The 18,986-nt window shown below is 40.9% G+C and overlaps 1 protein-coding gene across 22 annotated transcripts in view; it reads left to right on the forward strand.

Annotated features, from left to right (window-relative positions):
• The window catches only part of cacna1ab (calcium channel, voltage-dependent, P/Q type, alpha 1A subunit, b), a 123,936-nt gene that overhangs the window by 67,624 nt on the left and 37,326 nt on the right, over positions 1-18,986 (forward strand). For all 22 annotated transcript variants that reach the window (XM_067496650.1, XM_067496642.1, XM_067496636.1 and 19 more), the window contains 11 exons: positions 8,250-8,349; positions 8,785-8,945; positions 9,779-9,916; positions 10,230-10,431; positions 10,547-10,711; positions 11,474-11,584; positions 11,956-12,039; positions 15,162-15,278; positions 15,373-15,438; positions 16,500-16,597; positions 16,915-17,065. In XM_067496650.1, coding sequence (XP_067352751.1) covers positions 8,250-8,349; positions 8,785-8,945; positions 9,779-9,916; positions 10,230-10,431; positions 10,547-10,711; positions 11,474-11,584; positions 11,956-12,039; positions 15,162-15,278; positions 15,373-15,438; positions 16,500-16,597; positions 16,915-17,065 — 1,393 coding nt within the window. The remainder of the gene's footprint in view (positions 1-8,249; positions 8,350-8,784; positions 8,946-9,778; positions 9,917-10,229; positions 10,432-10,546; positions 10,712-11,473; positions 11,585-11,955; positions 12,040-15,161; positions 15,279-15,372; positions 15,439-16,499; positions 16,598-16,914; positions 17,066-18,986) is intronic.

The following is an 18,986-nucleotide window of genomic DNA, read 5'->3' on the forward strand; positions in this document are numbered from 1 at the left end:
TAATCTCTGTCTTCAAGTCTTTTCCTACCTTCTTTTTGCCTTTAAAACTTTTTTCTTCTGTTGCTCTTTCTATTTCCTTTCACACTTTCTATGTTCTGGTTTGTTGTTCTTTTTAAACCTTTGTCTGACTCTTTTTCTTCATCTACCTTCCTTCCTGAAATCTACTTTTCTCTATTCCCATTGGTCGCTCAGTGTCTTCCTTGGTCATCACATCAGATGGTCTTTCTCTATGTTTCATTACCACCTTCACCTGGCCATCCACCGGTGATCCTCAATTCAACTCTAACCCTGATATCCCTTACCTGATAGAGCCTCACCATCTCTGCACCTACACTCTAAAAAAAGATGAGGGCATCTTTTGAAATCTTGCTTTTTCTTGATGCCGTAATCTTTGGAGAACCTCAGGGGGTACCCTGAAGAACTCTTTTGGAACAATTACATTGACTTGTCGGACTTAATGGATGGTTCTGATGTTTTTAGAGTGTAGTTTCACTGTGTCCACCCATTGTCCACCCTCCCTTGCCTGAAACAATCACCTTAACGACTATCCCGAACATCATTCCCCTTAAGTGATGTAATAAACTATAAAGCACCAGCTGCTCCTTATCAACATTTTCTCCTTCCAATCTTCCTTGCTCCTGTTTCCTTTTGTGCCCAATTTGACAATCCATGCCGCTCTGATATTTCCACCAACCAGGCCGTGAGTCATCCCTTCCTCTTTTCTTGCATCTAAATCCCTGATTTTGCTTACAACACACCTCCAGACCCTCAAGCTTTTGTCCCTTGATGTTTGCTTTCTTCCAAACATCTTTTAACATCCTCTTTCATAAGAGCTTGTCTTCATACCTATCATTACACCGTGTGCACCTAAGAGATTTCCCTACTTATTCCTAACATGCAGCACCGTTAATAGAACAATGCAATTAATGCTCTGCATCAAATTGTTAACTCAAAGAAGTTCATACAGAATTCGTGACGTAATGTAAGACGTAACAAAAAACAAGACAAGATTCTAAACCAGGGGTCACCAACATTGTGCCCGTGGGCACCAGGTAGCCCGCAAGGACCACATGAGTCGCCCGTGGGCCTGTTCTAAAAATAGCTCACCATAGTACCACTTACCAATGAGCTGCATCTAATGTTTTTGTTGCTATTCTTTTTTAAATCACATTTGAAAGTTATTGTGAGAAATCATTAACATGATCCATGTCTTCACACAGTCATTAATGAAATTAATTATTAATAATAACATAAATTTAACGGTAAATTGAGCAAATTTGTTATTTCAAAAGTGCGTATTAAACTGGTAGCCCTTCACATTAATCTGTAACCAAGAAGTAGCTCTCAGCTTCAAAAAGGTTGATGACCCCTGGTCTAAAGCATAGTTCAATTTATGGAGTTACTATTCATCTTGGGGTAGAAATGGATGCATTCCATCCAATAGTTTTTTACATTTTGTAGCATGGTCCACTGTGGTGATGGGTGGGCCGATCGATAAGCATCGCCATCCAAGAAGCCCTGCCGGTAGCATAGCTAAAATGTGTTGTATTTTAGGAATAAGTGTCACCCATTGTTCCCTCTTTTGCCACTGTGCCGTAGATAGAACCCCCGCAGTCCATAATTAACCTGTGGCCCCATCAGACTCCACCACACGCATCTTTTAACCACAACTCTCCAAATGCCATTCAAGCCAACATCCTGCCTCTAACCCAACAACACCTTTGCTTCCTGCTTCCTCATTCTCCCCTGTCCTCCTGGCTGGAGGTCCTAGTCAATCTGTCCGTGGGGGTGAGGGCGCCCCAGAGACCTTTAACCCTTTAAGTGCCCAGGCTATCTGTTCGCCACAAGGAGGAACACCGCCAGGGGTCATCGTCTCGTTCCCCTCTCAATTACCAACACACTCTCAAACACACATACACATCCATGGTTCAGACTATATACCCGGAGGCTCAGGTATTTAACTTTCCTTCCTTTGCACGACCCGGGGAAGTCAGTCTAAAGGTGGGAGGGTAAGAGAGAGGCATGCCGGGGAGGATGTGGTGGGTGGAATAATTTGTTCTTGTGCTGAGGCAGTGTATAGATAAATACATGTAAATTAAATATGTATGGTACAGCAGCTGGAAAAACTTAATGTTTGTGTATGTTATGAAAAAGCAGATTACAGTTTGTGTGTGCATCCTCTTCAGCTCTGAAGTTGATCAGTGCATGTCTGACTAGGTCGCCGCATGAACATGAGCACATCTGTGATGCAATAGATTGCATCACTGTTACCGATGTTCAGCCGTCCCCAGGTAAAGAATGTGTTCAGGCTAAATATGTTCTGTGAGTCTTTGCTTCAGTAGCTGTTAAATGTGTTCAGACTGAATGCAAACCACATTTACGGTGTAGCATCACTGCATAGCCACACGAGTCCCGTACAAAAGTCTACCCCCCCATTATATATATATTATCTAATATAATATAATGTTTGCCACCTTAGTTGGCATGTGGTGGACTACAACAATGCTTATGACCCTTGCAGAAATAAATTGTGACGTCCCTTTCCCAGGCAATTTAACAGCCATCCCACTGTACGAATTCATGTGACAGACATGATGGTCAGTTGTGATTTCAACCTTCAGGATGTCAAAGACTTAAGAGCCCAACAGAGTTTAAAATCCTGGTGACTTCACAGTTGAAGTTAGAACTGAAGAACTCTTTTACATCAGAGGAGAAACATCTTCATGTCCAAGCAAGAAAATTGTCCATCCATCCATTATCTAAACTGCTTACCTTGTTAAGGGCGGCTGTAATTGGACAAAATGAGGAGTACACCAGGAATAGGTCACCACTCTTTCTCAGGGCTGACACATACTGTAGAGACATGCAAACCATATCTACATTAAGCCAGGTAGCTCTGTAACCAGACTTTTTTCTCTCCATTATGGCTGACCACGCAGACGGAAGCTTTTCCAACGCACCCTCCAGAGCATGCAAATCTGTAACTGCAGGCTCAGCATTACCAGTGTTAACCAATACTTGGCCATGCTGCCCACTGTATGAAAGTGCACCAGACAAAAGCGTATGTGGTGGTGGTGCCAGTCTGCTAGCTGGTTAGCTAGCCGGGCCATTCGAATCCATTTGTGTTAATTCAAAATAAACATTTTAATGCAACTACAAAGATTAGCCAAAATGAACAATTTGTTGCTTGTTTTCTTAATATTCAGAAAAACATCCTGAACATAATGCATGTGCAGCTATTGGGATTTTTCCTAATAAAATGAGCTAACTTCAGCAGCACATTCCAGTAATGGGGTTGCTAGTTGTCTGAATGACCTCAATTATATCCAACCCTGTCTCCTAAAAATGACCTTCCCACACAGATAAACTGCAAACACAATCACGTTTTTGTAGCGAACATAATCAATTATTCATTATGTTCCGATGCAACGTATTTTCAAACTATATATGAATATTCTTTAAGGCAAAGTGAGTTGCAAAGGGGGTGGAGGGGGAGGGACGCAGGTGTAAAAAGCACTGGACTGTCAAGCCAAAGACCTGAGATAGATCCTGTGTGTGGTAAGGCTGAGGTAAGAAAACCACTGATGTAACGGTTAGAGAAAGTTTGTGGATGTGTTTAAAAGCAGTAAAACACATTTTGTGTAAAATGACACACACGTTACATTTTCTTGTATAAAACGGGCCCTCGATCTTCCTCTGACCTTGATCAGCTGCTGTAACCTAAACACAATTTTAAAATACGTAATAATACTTAATAACACTGTAGTCTCACAAGCTGGAAAATACACTACAACATTGAACTATTCTATTGGATTCATAACTGTAAATAAGTGACCATTTCAGATTATTTACCTAAATGTGTGTGTTTTTTCCACCCACTCTACATTTTTATATATGTAAGATTTACTTCCTTTTCACATTAGCACATCCATAGCAGCTCCAATTACAGGTTTCCTGAAAGATAAAGGTTGGTCAGATCAAACACAAGTCAAACACACGAATACTGTTAGCAGTAAGCTTTTTCACCGAAGTGAAATATCACGTGTCTAGAAAGAAAGACACGAGGGAGCATATGTAACTGTACTATGCCACGAGGTTGATAGGTTTGTCACGGCAAGTTTAAAATTGCTCCACGGCTGCATCCTCCACAGCATGTCACCCCAACCCCACACAGCAACAGAACAGTGCCTCCTCCCTTCCTTCACAGGCCCTATTCCCTCTTACCTCTTTTGTGGCTACCCTCCCATCCCTTGGCCTCTTTAACCGACCTTTTCCATTCCCTTTTAAGATGCTCTCATTGGCTGCCTCACTTTTGCATCTCTTCTCTCCACCCTACTCGCCATCTCTTCTCTTTTGCCTCCTTGCTCCCACCATCTGCTCCAGGGCTGAGATACAGTGTGGTTTTGCTTTAAGGGGTGAAGGTTTCACATACGCCTATGAAATTTCACTTGGACGCATGACATTGTTTAAAAGCAGGGACATCACAGAACCATTGTACTATTGAGGAACTTTAGCATGGTCAGAGTGCAATGGCTTCACATTCCTGTGGGTTTTAAACACTACAGTTGCGCTTCTGGCAGCCTTCATCCTCCAAAATAATACGCTGTTGTGACTGACAACTGCATGCAGTGGAAGTACTCTGTAAGAATGCCTTTACTGACTGGTGGTGTGTGTGTGTGTGTGTGTGTGTGTTTCGGGCTATACACACAGATCCTGGTTTCTTGAGTGTCAACTCATGATGGATGTGTTGAAAGTATGCCCATGTGCTCTGACATGTCGAGAACCAGCGACTTACAAAGCTTTGACGACTTTTTCTTTCCCCGTGTACAGTAAATGTGCATGGAGAAGAGCTTTGGTAAAATCCAACTAAATGATTGAAGCTGATGTGAAAATGTGTGCAGTAGGCCTGGTCCAACCGATCATTATGGTGCGATAAGATAAGAATCGGTGTGAATGGATGCACCAGTCGAGTTTTCTCCGCTTACTGTGAAGGTAATTCTTCATAGCTGCGGGAACAGCAGGCCACAGCAGAAAGCAGTTTATTCAACTAATGTCACCGTAGGGTTAAATATTACTTTGTGTCATCTCATTATTTAAGAATTGACATTGAGTTGAATTGAGTCAATTGACTTCAGACTTTAAAAATACAATGTAATGCAACTAACAGTATGAAGTGTTTCAAAATAAAATATTGTTATATGTAATATATGTATAGTTGTGCGGTGGAAACCACAGTATAATACAGAATGTGGGGATCATGGAACCCATAATGAAATCTAGGGGGTGTGTAGACACGGAGCGAGAGGTGGATGGGATGTGTGTACCTGGGTGTTGGTTAGTGGGTGGGGTTTGCTAAGGAGTTATGGCCATCTTGCTGTCCTTCCTCCTTTGTCTGTCTCTCACGTGGATGTATTTTATCTGTTTCTACCAAACCTCCCCTCTCTTGTCTTGTGTCTGTCTTTCTCTATCAATGTTTGTCCATGTGTGTGTCTGTCTTTCTACTTGTTTTTTCCTCTCCTTCCTTTCGCCCTCCTCTTCTTCTTCTTCTTCTGTCTCTGTCTTTTTGTTGCTGTCACTGACTCTTGCTGTGTCCACCTCCGATGAAACTCAACAGAACCAGCACCCGGTAAAGTTCTTCCTCTGTCCTCTTCCTCCACTCTGTCCCTTGCTCTCCATCAAATTGGCTTCCTTCTCTTTCTTTCTTTTTTCTTCTAATGGTCCGTGCTCATTCTCGCCGTACCGTACTTTGTCCTAATCTTCACCATCCTAACATCATGCCACGGAAAAGCATCCAAACATCACAATAGTTTAATTGATATGTTTAAGATAAAAGGTTTAACCTGATGCCTGAAGGTAAATTTTTTTTTTGATCCTCTCTGCCATATAATTTAATAGCAGACATTTCTCACGTGCACAGTAACATCAGAGTGATATTCCACCAAGTCTGTTTTGTTTTCCTGACACTCACACCCTGTAGGTGTGAAATGAGGCTGTAAAGACTTTTTTTGGGTTAAGGCTGTGATTAGACTATGACGAAAACTGTCACAAACCTCATGCATAATGTTGTCAAGCTTTATGCATGAGCAGGGTTTTGCCTACTGTCCTTACGACTCCTGTCCTCCAGTCCCATTGGTTAGAAAAAGAGGTGATCTTACTTTTAAAGTAAGGGCTTTTCCAATGTAGTGTTGAATTAACAGAATCACAGATTGTGTTGTAATAGTAGATGTAACTTTAAGGAGATCAAATACAGTCCAGAAAATTCAGTTAATGGTCAAAATGTTTATTACACTTTATTATTATTGTTAGCTATTATTCAGTTATTTGTATATTTATTTATTACTGCAGAGCAATATTACAGCCATGTCGCTGCAGACGAATCAGCCAAATTTACCCTTTTAAACATTCACTCTTTTCCGTTAATTTGAATTAACTTCAGCATCTCAACATGTCAACTTCATGTCTGAAACAGCCCCCTGGGGACTTTTTTTAGAAGTTGGGACTGCAATCTCACTAGGTCAGACCTAGTAATAAATGGATATAATATTTCAACACAGGACAGGACTGCATGCAACGAACAGGAATGTACTGACATATAAGATGTTGTTACGTATAGTCCGGCCCACCAGACAGTATTAGAAAGCTTGGTTCACTGACAAACATGATTGTATTGAACATGGGTGAACGTCAGAATGTATTATGAAGCCGGATGCTCCACGTTGGTAAAGTTTCTGTGGACCTTTTCTACACCATAAAAGCTTCCACGGTTGGCATCTATTATAAAAAAAGTATCCAAGCTTTCAAGAAGGAACAGACATACGCCTTTACAGCCAACTTTTAATCCTACATTATGCTGAGTGTTTCAGTTAAAAAACAGATTTTGGTTGGAGTGTTAACTTAATTTGCCATGGAAGAAAGATTCCATGCCCATCCATCTTTTTACCAGAGGTTGCACACTGCTATGTCAATTCTTTGTACCAACTTAGACATAACTTATGAGACTCAAAGAGTTGTCAAACTTGCAGTTTGTGTGTGTGTGTGTGTGTTTGTATGTGTGTGTGTGTAGAGTGTTGTTAATTCCTAACACCTATGGCCTAAATGGGCTTTACTCTAATACCCTCAAGCTGCTTCCATAGAGAGACCTCAGTCCTGCTCAACTTCAAAGACGGAAGGCCTATTGATTATCGATTGAGTCTCACGCACGAACACATAGAACTGCCAGGCCTCAGACTCAATCAATCAGCCTTGAATTGAATTGTCTTAAGTTTTCTGCCACGGGCACTGAGTCCGTAGTTAAAGAGCGAGCCTTGATGGACGACCTCCCTTCTGCTCAGGCTTGGCAGGCGTCCAGGCACCTCTTGCCTTACTTTTTTATTTATTTTTTTGAAAATTGCCCATCCACTTACTGTAAAGATCAACTTGGCTATTTACTCCCTTGACACCCTGGTATTGGTTTGTGGGCAAACAAATCATGAGCACAAATTTTCACTTATGAGCGCTAGAGAGGAAACCAGCGCATGAAACCAAGTGACTGAAGGAGTTTGTATTTCAGTGTGTGTGTCTTGACGTGTGATGTCATGTTGTCTCAGTGATGTCACATGTCCAAAGAGTCTTGCATAGCCTCCGCTTTCTGTCCTGGCTGAATGAACATACAAACATTTTTAGAAATCAGGGCTCCAGTGAAGGGAAGCTATGTGAAACATATCCAAATCAATCCATTTAGTGTCACCACATTCAGGATTATGATGATATAATCCTAATCATATAAAACGTATAGCCCGCATTTCATATTTCCACATCTAAAACTCCCCATTTCTTTTTCCAAGATTCTGATCGCGTGTCACTGAAAAAGAAAGAAAGAGGTTTGGCCGGGCACTCTGCCGGGAGATGCCTGTCTATTTGGAATGAGTGAATGTCAACTGTTTTATGGTTTAAGATTATTACAAATGATGAGTGCATTGCTTCTCGATGCCCATGAAACCAAATGGTCAGGCAAGTGATCACTTGCCCACCCACCGGTTTCATGTTTGACGTGCATAAAGTTTAGTTTTTCTGCAGAGTACAAACTTTGACTGATTGCAATGCTATAGTGATTATGTTTAAAATAAACAGCGCAGACACCTCACTTCACCCCCCCGATTTTGAAAATGGTTTATTAAAACAGCAGAGAGTGCAGATGCCTTTTCATTTCTCCACTCTGCTCTTTGCATTTAATTCTCCCTTAACACTGTTGTTTTCATGCTGAACACTAGGGGGAGCAGCAAGGGCAAAGACATCAGTACAATCAAGTCCCTTCGAGTGCTGAGGGTGCTGCGTCCTCTAAAGACCATTAAACGACTTCCCAAGTTGAAGGTAGGGGCATCAGTTCATGAGCTGCATATGCAATGGTCTGTTTTCTAGCAAACGTTAAAACATATCAGCAAGGCCTAGATCATGTCGGTTCCTATATTTAGAGCCAATTTTGCCTGGACTACGAGGTTTAAAATTCAGCTAATGAAATAACTCTGCAGGGTTTAATGGGCATCGTTGTTATACTTAGCAGTAGATATCAGTTTATTTGGCTCTGTATCATGCAAACTTTAATAACATTATCCTTTCAGTGCATGTAGTCTTGCCATGAAAGGCCATTTAGGAATATGATAAATTATAAAATGTTTTTTAATGTTGTTCAGGATTAAAGGGCCGACTCTTGCAAAAAAGATGAAGTAAAACATCGAACTGCTGCTCTCACTGGTTAATCAGTCCAACAGCAAAAGTGACAAAAATGCCTCCATTTCTCCCCTACAGGCCGTTTTTGACTGTGTGGTCAACTCTCTGAAAAACGTTTTGAACATCCTGATTGTCTACATGCTCTTCATGTTCATCTTTGCTGTGGTGGCCGTGCAACTCTTCAAGGGTCGCTTCTTTTACTGCACAGATGAATCCAAAGAGTTTAATCGTGACTGCAGGTTAGTTCAGTCACATCATAAGAAATCATAAGAAACTTGAAACACAACATAGTTAGCAGATAGACAGATGTATATATTTTCAACTCAGCAGATACTGCCAGTCAACAGAACAAAGACAAGCCAAGAAACAATGAGATGATTGGCTTCGCTGTTAACTGCAGCATGAAGATAGCCATTAAACAGCTGACGTTAGTTACCGTTGTCAGACGAAGCCAGCGGCAAAATGCCACAGAGTTGCCTCAGTGTTCTTGTTGTAGGGCTCTTTCATGGTGCACACAGGAGCTGGTTTAGTCCACTGTGAACTTAGAGTAGTTAGTCCTGTGTTTATACAGATGTTGTAAATGCATAATGACATTACACCCTGAATTTTAATATAGTGGCACAGATAAATGCAGATAAACTCATTTTCCTGCTAAATGTTTGCCCTTAAATATAAGACGACATTTTGAAACTTCATTTTTTGAAGTGATGCCGTTTTTGTTTTTCGTGCAAAACCAAGATTTGAGTGTTTGTCAGTTAGCAGTTGTTTTATTCTATTTGCAAAAAAACAAAAAAACAAAATTCTGTTGGTAAGAAAGAACATAAATCAGTCCCTATACCAGTGGTATCAGTTGTGTAGATACTGCCACCTAGTGGAATTAAAGTGAAACATTAGCTCTAAAATACAGAACCGACCCCAAGCTCTTAACTACTAATCACAACCAGCATAAAAACCATAGAAAGGTGCCGTTTGCCGTATGCCAGCCCCGACGCTTTTCCCACGATCTTCTCTTAGGTTTTTCTGATTGCTACTCACCTTGTGTTAATTATAAAACCCTGTTTCTTTTCTTCAGGGGCGAATACTTGGTATATGATAGAGATGAGGTAAAAGCTGAGAGGCGGGAGTGGAGGAAGTACGATTTCCACTACGACAACGTGGCTTGGGCCCTGCTCACCCTCTTCACTGTCTCCACTGGAGAGGGGTGGCCACAGTGAGTGAGCTGCTCACCCACACTCTGCTCATAATCTGCTCTCCAATAACACGCTCACTGTTTGCCACGCTGTGTATTTGTGTCTCCTGAATTATCGGATGGTGCCGATCACGATTATTTTTGCAGTATATGCAAGTGTCGTTTTAAAGAGATTAGCCTCAAAGCCCCAAATGCAAAGCGGGACTAATGATTATATTCTCAGTACTCTAAATATTTAACCTCATTTAGGAATTTCTAAAAAACTATGTCGCAAACTACAAACCCATCACACATATTAATTTCATTTATATCCTTTCTCGCCCTCCTCTTGTAGAGTGTTAAAGCACTCTGTGGACTCCACCTATGAGAATCAGGGCCCTAGCCCAGGATACAGGATGGAAATGTCCATCTTTTACGTGGTGTACTTCGTTGTCTTCCCCTTCTTCTTCGTAAACATCTTTGTGGCTCTCATCATCATCACCTTCCAGGAACAGGGGGATAAGATGATGGAGGACTACAGCTTAGAAAAAAATGAGGTGAGGACAGGTTTAAAGGCGTCTGTGAATTTTCCGCTCTGTGGTCGTTTTGGTGTTTATTCTTAAAGCTTCCTACATAATTAAGGTTAAAGTAACTGCATCTCTCATCCTACAGAGAGCTTGTATAGATTTCGCCATCAACGCCAAACCTCTGACTCGCCACATGCCGAAGAATAAATTGAGCTTCCAGTATCGCATGTGGCAGTTTGTGGTGTCACCTCCGTTTGAGTACAGCATCATGGCTCTGATCGCGCTCAACACTGTCGTCCTCATGATGAAGGTACATGTCCGACTCTTGAGTGTGTGGTGTCGAGTCGTATGTTTATGTGCAATGAGACGTCCCAGATTAAATGCGATCATAAGAATTCTGCAAACACCAAACCATCCAGCTTTAAAATGTGACACCTAAATTGTTATCTAAGCACTGGACATATTAAAGCTACACTTAAAACACATTATTGCATTACTCTGCAGTTTCCCTTAGCTCTGTTATTTAGTTAATTAGCATCTTTCACCTCTTTTTGTTTCATGGCATTCAGCCTTGGTTCAGCATCAGCAGATAAGTGTTTGCAGCAAAAGGGCTTAAGTAGACATTATTTAGTTTAGTCTTAATTTGGCTGGTTTCGATTTATTAGTTAAGAAGGTTGTTAGAATAGAGTAATATAATAATAATAACACTAATAGTAATATTCTCAGTCCTCAGTTACCTCTACAAACTAAGAAATAAACCATTGATTCTAAGCTGGGAAATACACAACTTATTATATTAACTATTAGTTTACATTTCCAAAATTAGAATTTACAGTGTGCTAATGTTGCTCCGTGTCTAACTAGGGATCCCTCAATATATAGTAACCACTTTTTGATCACAATACAATGGAGTAAACATTTTGATGCTGTATGACAAGAAACGTTTCTGTTCTTATACTGAGTTGCATCTGTATACTGTCAATATAGATTAAAAGACACAACATTTGACGGCTTTCTATTCACTCCTTCTATTTTCATGTCTTTTGTTCCTTTGATGTCTGTGTGTCTGTAGTTTAACGGTGCATCGGCTACTTATGATGACGTTCTCAAGTACCTCAACATCGTGTTTACCACTTTCTTCTTCATGGAATCAGTTCTCAAGATTATTGCTTTTGGCCCTCCGGTAAGACTGAAAAAAAAAAGAACCAAAAACATGTAACATGCACACACACAGATACAGTTGTTATCTAGGTTAACCCAACCTATACAGTATGTTTCAGTGTTTCATCCCATTTTTCATTTATAAGGCAGTTTACTTTGGAAGACAGATCTAGAGCATGCTCTTCCCTGAAAAACCCACAGTGTACAGTTTTGCACAGCAGTCACGCTATCGGCCTTCTTTCAGCCGGTCTCCACGGTAACAACACCACCATTGGCCGGGGATGTGCCCCTTATCACACCTCGGCTTCAGTTGTGGAAGGTGTGGCTACCTTTTAACGGTTCGCCGTCATCTCATTGGGCTGATGTCTTGCAATTGTCTATTTTTCCCAACAGAATTACTTCAGAGATGCCTGGAACATTTTTGATTTTGTCTCCGTCCTTGGAAGCATCACTGACATCTTAGTGACAGAACTAGGGGTAAGTGCTTGCGAGTGTTTGAACCAAGTGGCAGTTGTTGGTTGCTGAACACTTATTTGATTTGTCATGTGAAACCAACTTGGTGGACTCAAAAAAAAAAAAAAAAATCAAAAATCAGGAATAAGATGGCTCAGAAATGAACTGGCTCATATTTTCCAAAATTTCAAACTATAATTATTCATTTGATTTTGTCGCCTTGTTTTTAGATATGTGTCAAGGCTGTAAGTGGTACAAATACTCTATTACTGATGTGAAGGATATTAACAAAAGCTAAACGTAACTACTACTAAAATCTGTGGGGGCTAAATGCTGTGTGTGCATTATTCCATGGAGGGTTTGTTTTTAAAAATTCTTTTAGAAAACCAATGTGGGATATGACTTATCAGCTATTTGTTTCCTTTTGTGGATACTTTCACCTCAGATTATTCAAATGTGTTTTGGATTTGAAACCCACCTATATAACGTAATTGTGCCGTGCAGTTTAGCATCCGTTCACCCCTGTAAGTGCCAAATAAGTCCACCGGACTTTTGCAAGTCCAAATTAAAATTACACCATGTAAATGTGATATTTTTACAGTATTTCACTCTTAACTGTGAATATTCTGTTGTGTTGTGAGTATGCTGGTGCTTTATTCAGTGATCCTAATGTGATTATAGATAGAAGACTTAGCAATAGTGGAATTCAGTCCCTCTCTGTTGTCCAGATGTTATATATTAAGTAATTGTGTGTGCATCTAGGTTTCACTTATGAATTTAGCAAGTTCCTCTGACTTGCACTGACATCCTTCTCTCATTCACACTGACTATATTAGCTGTGTTAATTACCTTCTCAACAAGTGTGTTTTCGGATGATTAAGGGCTCCCTCTAGCCATGTTGGAGGTGATAAATTCAGTGGCTGATCTGTCTACATACGAGCAGTCTGACATAAATTGGCGTTAATGCTGTTTTCAGCACTTTGCACAGGTTAATAAAAGCTGGATTTGGTTTGGGGGCGTTATCACATGTCTCTCAACCATGTTGATGTTGACAGGTTGCCGGGTTGCACAATTACTTTGCAGACAAAGACCGGCAATGATTTCAGACTACCTAAAGAGAATCTAGCTTGTTGCTATGATTTGGTTTAGGCAATAAGGTCAAGTTGTTAAGGTTAGGGAAAGCCACTGGTCTTTGCCATAAGTCATGAAATCAGGCCTAAATACTTCTAAGCTAATGTGTTAACATAAAATGCACAAATCTGGCCTCAAAGAGGGGCTGAACTAAGTGCATCAGGAATCTCACTGTTGTCTTGCTTGAAGTTGTGTCTCACTGCCTGTATAACAACACCTATAATGATTCAGTCTTCCTCTTCTATCTCTTTACATGCTTTCTTTAATCCTCTCTACTTTGTTGGCGCCCTACGCCTCTCCCACTCCCTCCTCCTCTGATAAAATCCATCCAATCAAAATGCACTATGAAATCCTTCATCGTGTTCTCCATCCGTGCTGCACCATGACATGTGGTGGTGGTGCTGTGATGATGATGATGATGGTGTGCGCCCCATGCCCCCGTCCAACAAAAAAACACGACCAACCCCCCCCAACCCCGAAAAACAATCAAACAAAACAAAACAAAAAAAAACAAAACACTGACAATGTGCTGCGATTTTCCAAAATACTATTCTAAACTCCCTCCACTTTCATCTTTCTACATCCTCGCACATGTAGAATCTGGTTGGTTTGTAATTTATCTCTCAAAGCTTCCTGCTGCATCCTCATTGGTCATGTGTTCCCACCCCCAACCCATTTCTTATCCCCAGTCACCAGCTCCCTCATGAACAGTCCTGACCCTCGTCTTCAGTGCATGCGCTTTTGAATGACGTGAAGCTTAGAGGGTTTTATTGGAAAAACATTTTATATTCTATTACATAGGAAAGCACATACATGTTCAAGCATGTTAAATTCTTTATTCAACTTTAGAAAACACTGAAGTTCTGCACATGCCAGTGCAGTGCAGTTTGTTTGAAAGAATGGTCGTGGTGTTTAATTCCTTCCAAAACTCTTTCAAACTTTTCCATGGAGGTGATAATAAAGAGCATAGTCAAGTGAGTTACATACACAGAGTATTTACCTGATTTAACACTGTTAGTGTAACTAAATGAGTGAATTAGGGTTTATGATGTGCTCAGCCCCTTCTGGCTCCGACTGGTCTGCATGTAGCCTCTGTCTGTCCTCCAAAGCTACTGGATGCTGCCAAGCCATGACATTCTGCACTAAGGCTGTTCACTTGTCCACTTATGTCCTCTCCCTCTTCCTTCTCTTCGTGCTCCCCCTTTTCTGCTCTGCCTGTCAACCACAGATGATTAGCTCCTTACCAGGGAGTTTGGCTTTTTGGGATAAAACGTTTCTCGCTAAGACAAAAATATTACAATGGATACGACACAGACATATGCATAAATCTGTGCCTACAGTAGTACTGATAAGTGTAATGCTCTCTAACCTGCAGCGATCATCAAAAATATGATTTATATTTATAGAAACCCCATTTCCAGAAAAATTAAAATGATAAATACTAAGAGTCACTGACAACACCAAGCCATTCTCCTTTTGCCAAAAGTGTGTGTGTGTGTGTGTGTGTGTGTGTGTGTGTGTGTGTGCGTTGGTGCACGTAACTATGTGTGTGTGTGTGTGTGTGTGTGTGTGTGTGTGTGTGTGTGTGTGGTTGACAGGCACAGTGTATCAACCTCCATTTTTGTGGCCTGCTTGCCCCCCAGAGATCAGTGCATTTGGTTTTCTCTAAAAAAAAAATGTTCTACTTTACAAGATTGGATGATGACCTTTAGATTTTTTGAATTATTATTTTTCTTATTTCCTCACATTTTCCCTTATTTCTCCGTTTACTTTGTCTGCTGGTCTTTTCTGTGCTTTTCTCCTATTTATACTCTATCCACTTACTGCCCTTATATTTGCAGTTTAAGTTTTGCTGTTCTGCCCTCTGTCCCTCCCCGTTTTTGTCCCCTCTCCCTTCCACTGTTGTGTTTTTTGTTTTGGTTTTTTTTTTGGTTTTTGTGTTTGATAGAGGGAGGTTGTGCAAGTGTCATGTGTTTGTTAAAACTGACAGACTGTGTTCTCCCTCTCTGCTGTAGAATAATTTCATCAGCCTGAGCTTCCTGAGGCTATTCAGGGCAGCTCGGCTCATCAAGCTGCTGAGACAGGGAGAGACCATCCGCATCCTGCTGTGGACGTTTGTTCAGTCCTTCAAGGTATTTAGTTAACAGTTACACACTTAATGTATTTACAACTACAACACACTTCATGGCTTTGACAAATATTTTGTCTCTTGATCTACCCTGCAAGGCCTTGCCATATGTTTGTCTGCTCATTGCCATGCTCTTCTTCATCTACGCCATCATCGGTATGCAGGTAAGTGTGGCCTATTCTTCTTTCTATGAATTGGTATATAGGTACGTATTACTAATGAAACATGTAGTACAGTTATCACATTTTGTCTAGTTATGTACTATACATCTACAAAACAGGGTTGGAAGAAGTATTGACTGTTTTACTTAAGGGAAAGTACAAATACTACAATCCAAAAATGCTCCTTTCCAACCGATGTATTGTATTAAAAAATTACTTAAAATAGGTAAAAATGCAGAGGAAAAGACAGCAAGAGGCCAGTTTGCATATCAAATTTAAATTAACTTTCCATAAAACCATGTGAATGCAAGAGTAAATTAGCGACGTATAAAGAATGTGAAGCTGAAGTCACACCAAGTATTGGGGGACGCAAGCGCCGTCTCGTGAAGTTCCCCGACCTGTGATATGACTCTCTGTAATGATTACTACCATGGAGCAGGGCTGCTGCCATAGTAGGTCAGTAAAGGAGTGTCGCCTAATCTTTGTGAGTGGGACTCAAATTAGCAGATCTTGCATGGAGCCACTGGAAAACTGTGTGTATTTATAGTCCTTAGTTTTTCCAAATATTTTTACTTGCTATTGAGAGTTAAATTCTCCAAGTGAGGTCCCTTGTCTTCCTTTTTATCTCTTTCCATCTCCATAAAATATGAATGATTTAAACAGCTTTTCAGCCAAACAGCAGATATGCATATAGCCCTTTCTAATCAGTGTAGCAGGCACATGTAAACAGACCCAATACCTCACAAAATGGCGTCTGTGTCCGCCAACACCTAAGGCAGCGTAGTAATTTCCTTTTGTTTAACAATTGGTTGTATGTAAAATTTAAACCTGGGAAAACACCGAACCGTTATATCCAAACCGAGTAAAGTACAAAACATGAACGTATTAAAATTAACTAAATACGTAGACGCACATATTTTGTGTCCGGCACAAGTAGCACAAAATGGTTCTTTTCAAGGAAACATGATGGTAAAAAAATGCACATCAATAAAAAAAAAAAAATCAACACTACAGCTCCTGTTGTGCGTTGACTTGCTTTGCTTTTCAAATGTTTGTGTGTGTAGTTATTTGGAAACTTGGCACTGAATGTAGACGAAGAGAGCGCCATCGACGACCACAATAACTTCAGAACCTTCATCATGGCCCTAATGCTGCTGTTCAGGTGAATCCTCCAGCTTCATTTTTCCTCCCATGTTTAATCTCTTGCTACATAATTTACTCTTGATGAAACCCCACGTCCACCTCTTAAATACGTTATGGGCTAAAATATTCAGTGGTCCACGAGTGCAGTCATGCGCATGTGTTGACTCCATCACTCTCCTAAATGCATCATGTTTCTGATTCCTGCTCATGTTTCCAAAGCTTTGCTCCTCCATCATAATATGCAAGTGTCATGTTGGTTGTTGTTGGCCATTATTGCCATCTTTCTCAGATGCTCTGCGATTCATGTTTTGCTGTGTTGTGTTTCCCTCCTTGCAGGAGTGCCACTGGAGAGGCGTGGCACGAGATCATGCTGGCTTGCCTGGGTGGCAAGCCATGCGACCCGGCCTCAGGGAACACAGAAAAGGAGTGCGGCAGCACCTTTGCGTACACCTACTTTGTGTCCTTCATTTTCCTCTGCTCTTTCCTGGTGAGAAAATCTGCAGAATGCTTCTTTACCCAATTAACTTAATTAAAAGTGAGCATTTTATTTACAGTAGTTTTAATCTCAGCTAGAAAACGAAATGTTCTTCAGTACCTTGCAGGATTTAGCTGGCTTTTTGTTGCAGCCTTAAAGGCCTGATGCCACTGCAACTTTCGTAAAAGATTCAGGTGCTTGGCAACGTTTTAGGTTTTTCTTTTGTAATTTCTATAAGAAGCCTGGTTTTTCCAGGGAGAATACACCTCACTGTTCTGTGTTTGTCGTGCAAACAAGCAAGGATTCCTCCATCGCTGTGTTGTACACCACACCAACATTAACATTAATTATGCTTATTGCCCATCTAATTTACCTTGACTACTTAAGCACAATACATCTGGATGCAATAGCCTCTGTCACCGTGATTTGTCTTGCGCCTTACCGCCGCATTTTAGTGTATAACCAGGCATGTTTTGTGGCGGAAATGCGATGCAATCGATCACTTTTAGTGCACAGCAACGAGGCTGTATGCAGACAGAACAGTTTACCCTCACTTTTGTGCAGATCATCACAGAATAACCTTGCATGGTCTTTGGCAGTGATTTTTGCAGCTGTCTGTCTCTCCTGGGAATCTCCTGCATATTAACAGTGGCTTCCTGATGCCCACAATTACACTACTCACAAAAGGTTAAGGATATTTGACTTTCAGATGAAATTTATGGAAAATGTAAACAGTTCATCATGTTCCAACTTCTCGGTCGGAAACCAAGGGGGATAGAGCATTTTTCATCATGGATCCAAAACTCTGGAATGACCTACCTGAATAGGTCAATTTCATCTAATTGCCTTTCCTAGTACGTGACACTCTTGTTTTAGTATAAACAGTATATATTCTGTATTTCTGTGTATTCTAACCTTGTACTTTTCTTTGATTTGATTTTTTTACCCTGATTATATTTTTTCACTTTTTACTTTGTTTGATAAGCATTTTATAAATAAAGCTAATATTATTTTAGAGAACAGCATGTTATGGAATAAGTACTGGACATGTGCATTCAAAAGTTTAGAGAAGGTCAAATTAAGGTCAATGGTTATAGTGCAATTCAGGTGCATCCTGAAAATTCACCCGAAAGTCGAATCTCAATAACTTTTTGTGAGTAGTGTATATCCAAAAGCCTATTTTCTACTCTTCTTATTGTGAGTGGACATGTTATTTGTCTTTGTGCACCACTTAACATTCAGATGGAAGCAGAAAACATGGGACTCGGACAAGGGCCATATGGTGAAACCTAGAGGACTCGGCCAAAGTCCAAAATTCCAAAACTGAAGCTATTATGGGATTTTCTTGGTCTGCAGTGGTCAGGAACTACTAAAAGTGGTCTAAGGAAGGAAAACGAGTGAACCAGTGACAGGGTCATGGATGGCCAGTGCCCACTGATGCATGTGGGAAGCAATGGGTGGCCACTGTAGTCTTACAGTAGAAAACGCTGATGCTGGCTCTGATAGAAAGGTGTCAGAACACGCAGAGTTTGTTGTGTACCGGGCTGCACAGCCACAGATCGGTCAGAAGGGTTTAGGGAACACAACCAGTTCGGGGTGTTGATTTGACGTCCAAATCTTCCAGCACGGCTCACAGATGCTGAGTTGAGTATCTGTGGGATGTGCTGGAAAAATGATTATGATCCATGAAGGCCCCACCCACCTCACAACTCACAGGGCTTCAAGGATGGTGCCAGACACTATAGCATACCTTCAGAGGTCTAGGGAAGTACATGCGTTGATGGGTCAGGGGAGTTTTCATGGTAAAAGCAGGAAGCACTCAATAGGCGAGTGGTCATGATGTCATGGCTGATTTATTATTCAGTCCTGGAGAGGTACATCTAGACAGAGCATTGTTCAGTTGTTTGGAAGCTATCGGAGCCTGAATTTGCCC

Source organism: Channa argus, chromosome 3 (assembly GCF_033026475.1).
Source record: "Channa argus isolate prfri chromosome 3, Channa argus male v1.0, whole genome shotgun sequence".
In the NCBI taxonomy this organism is placed as follows: Eukaryota; Metazoa; Chordata; class Actinopteri; order Anabantiformes; family Channidae; genus Channa; species Channa argus.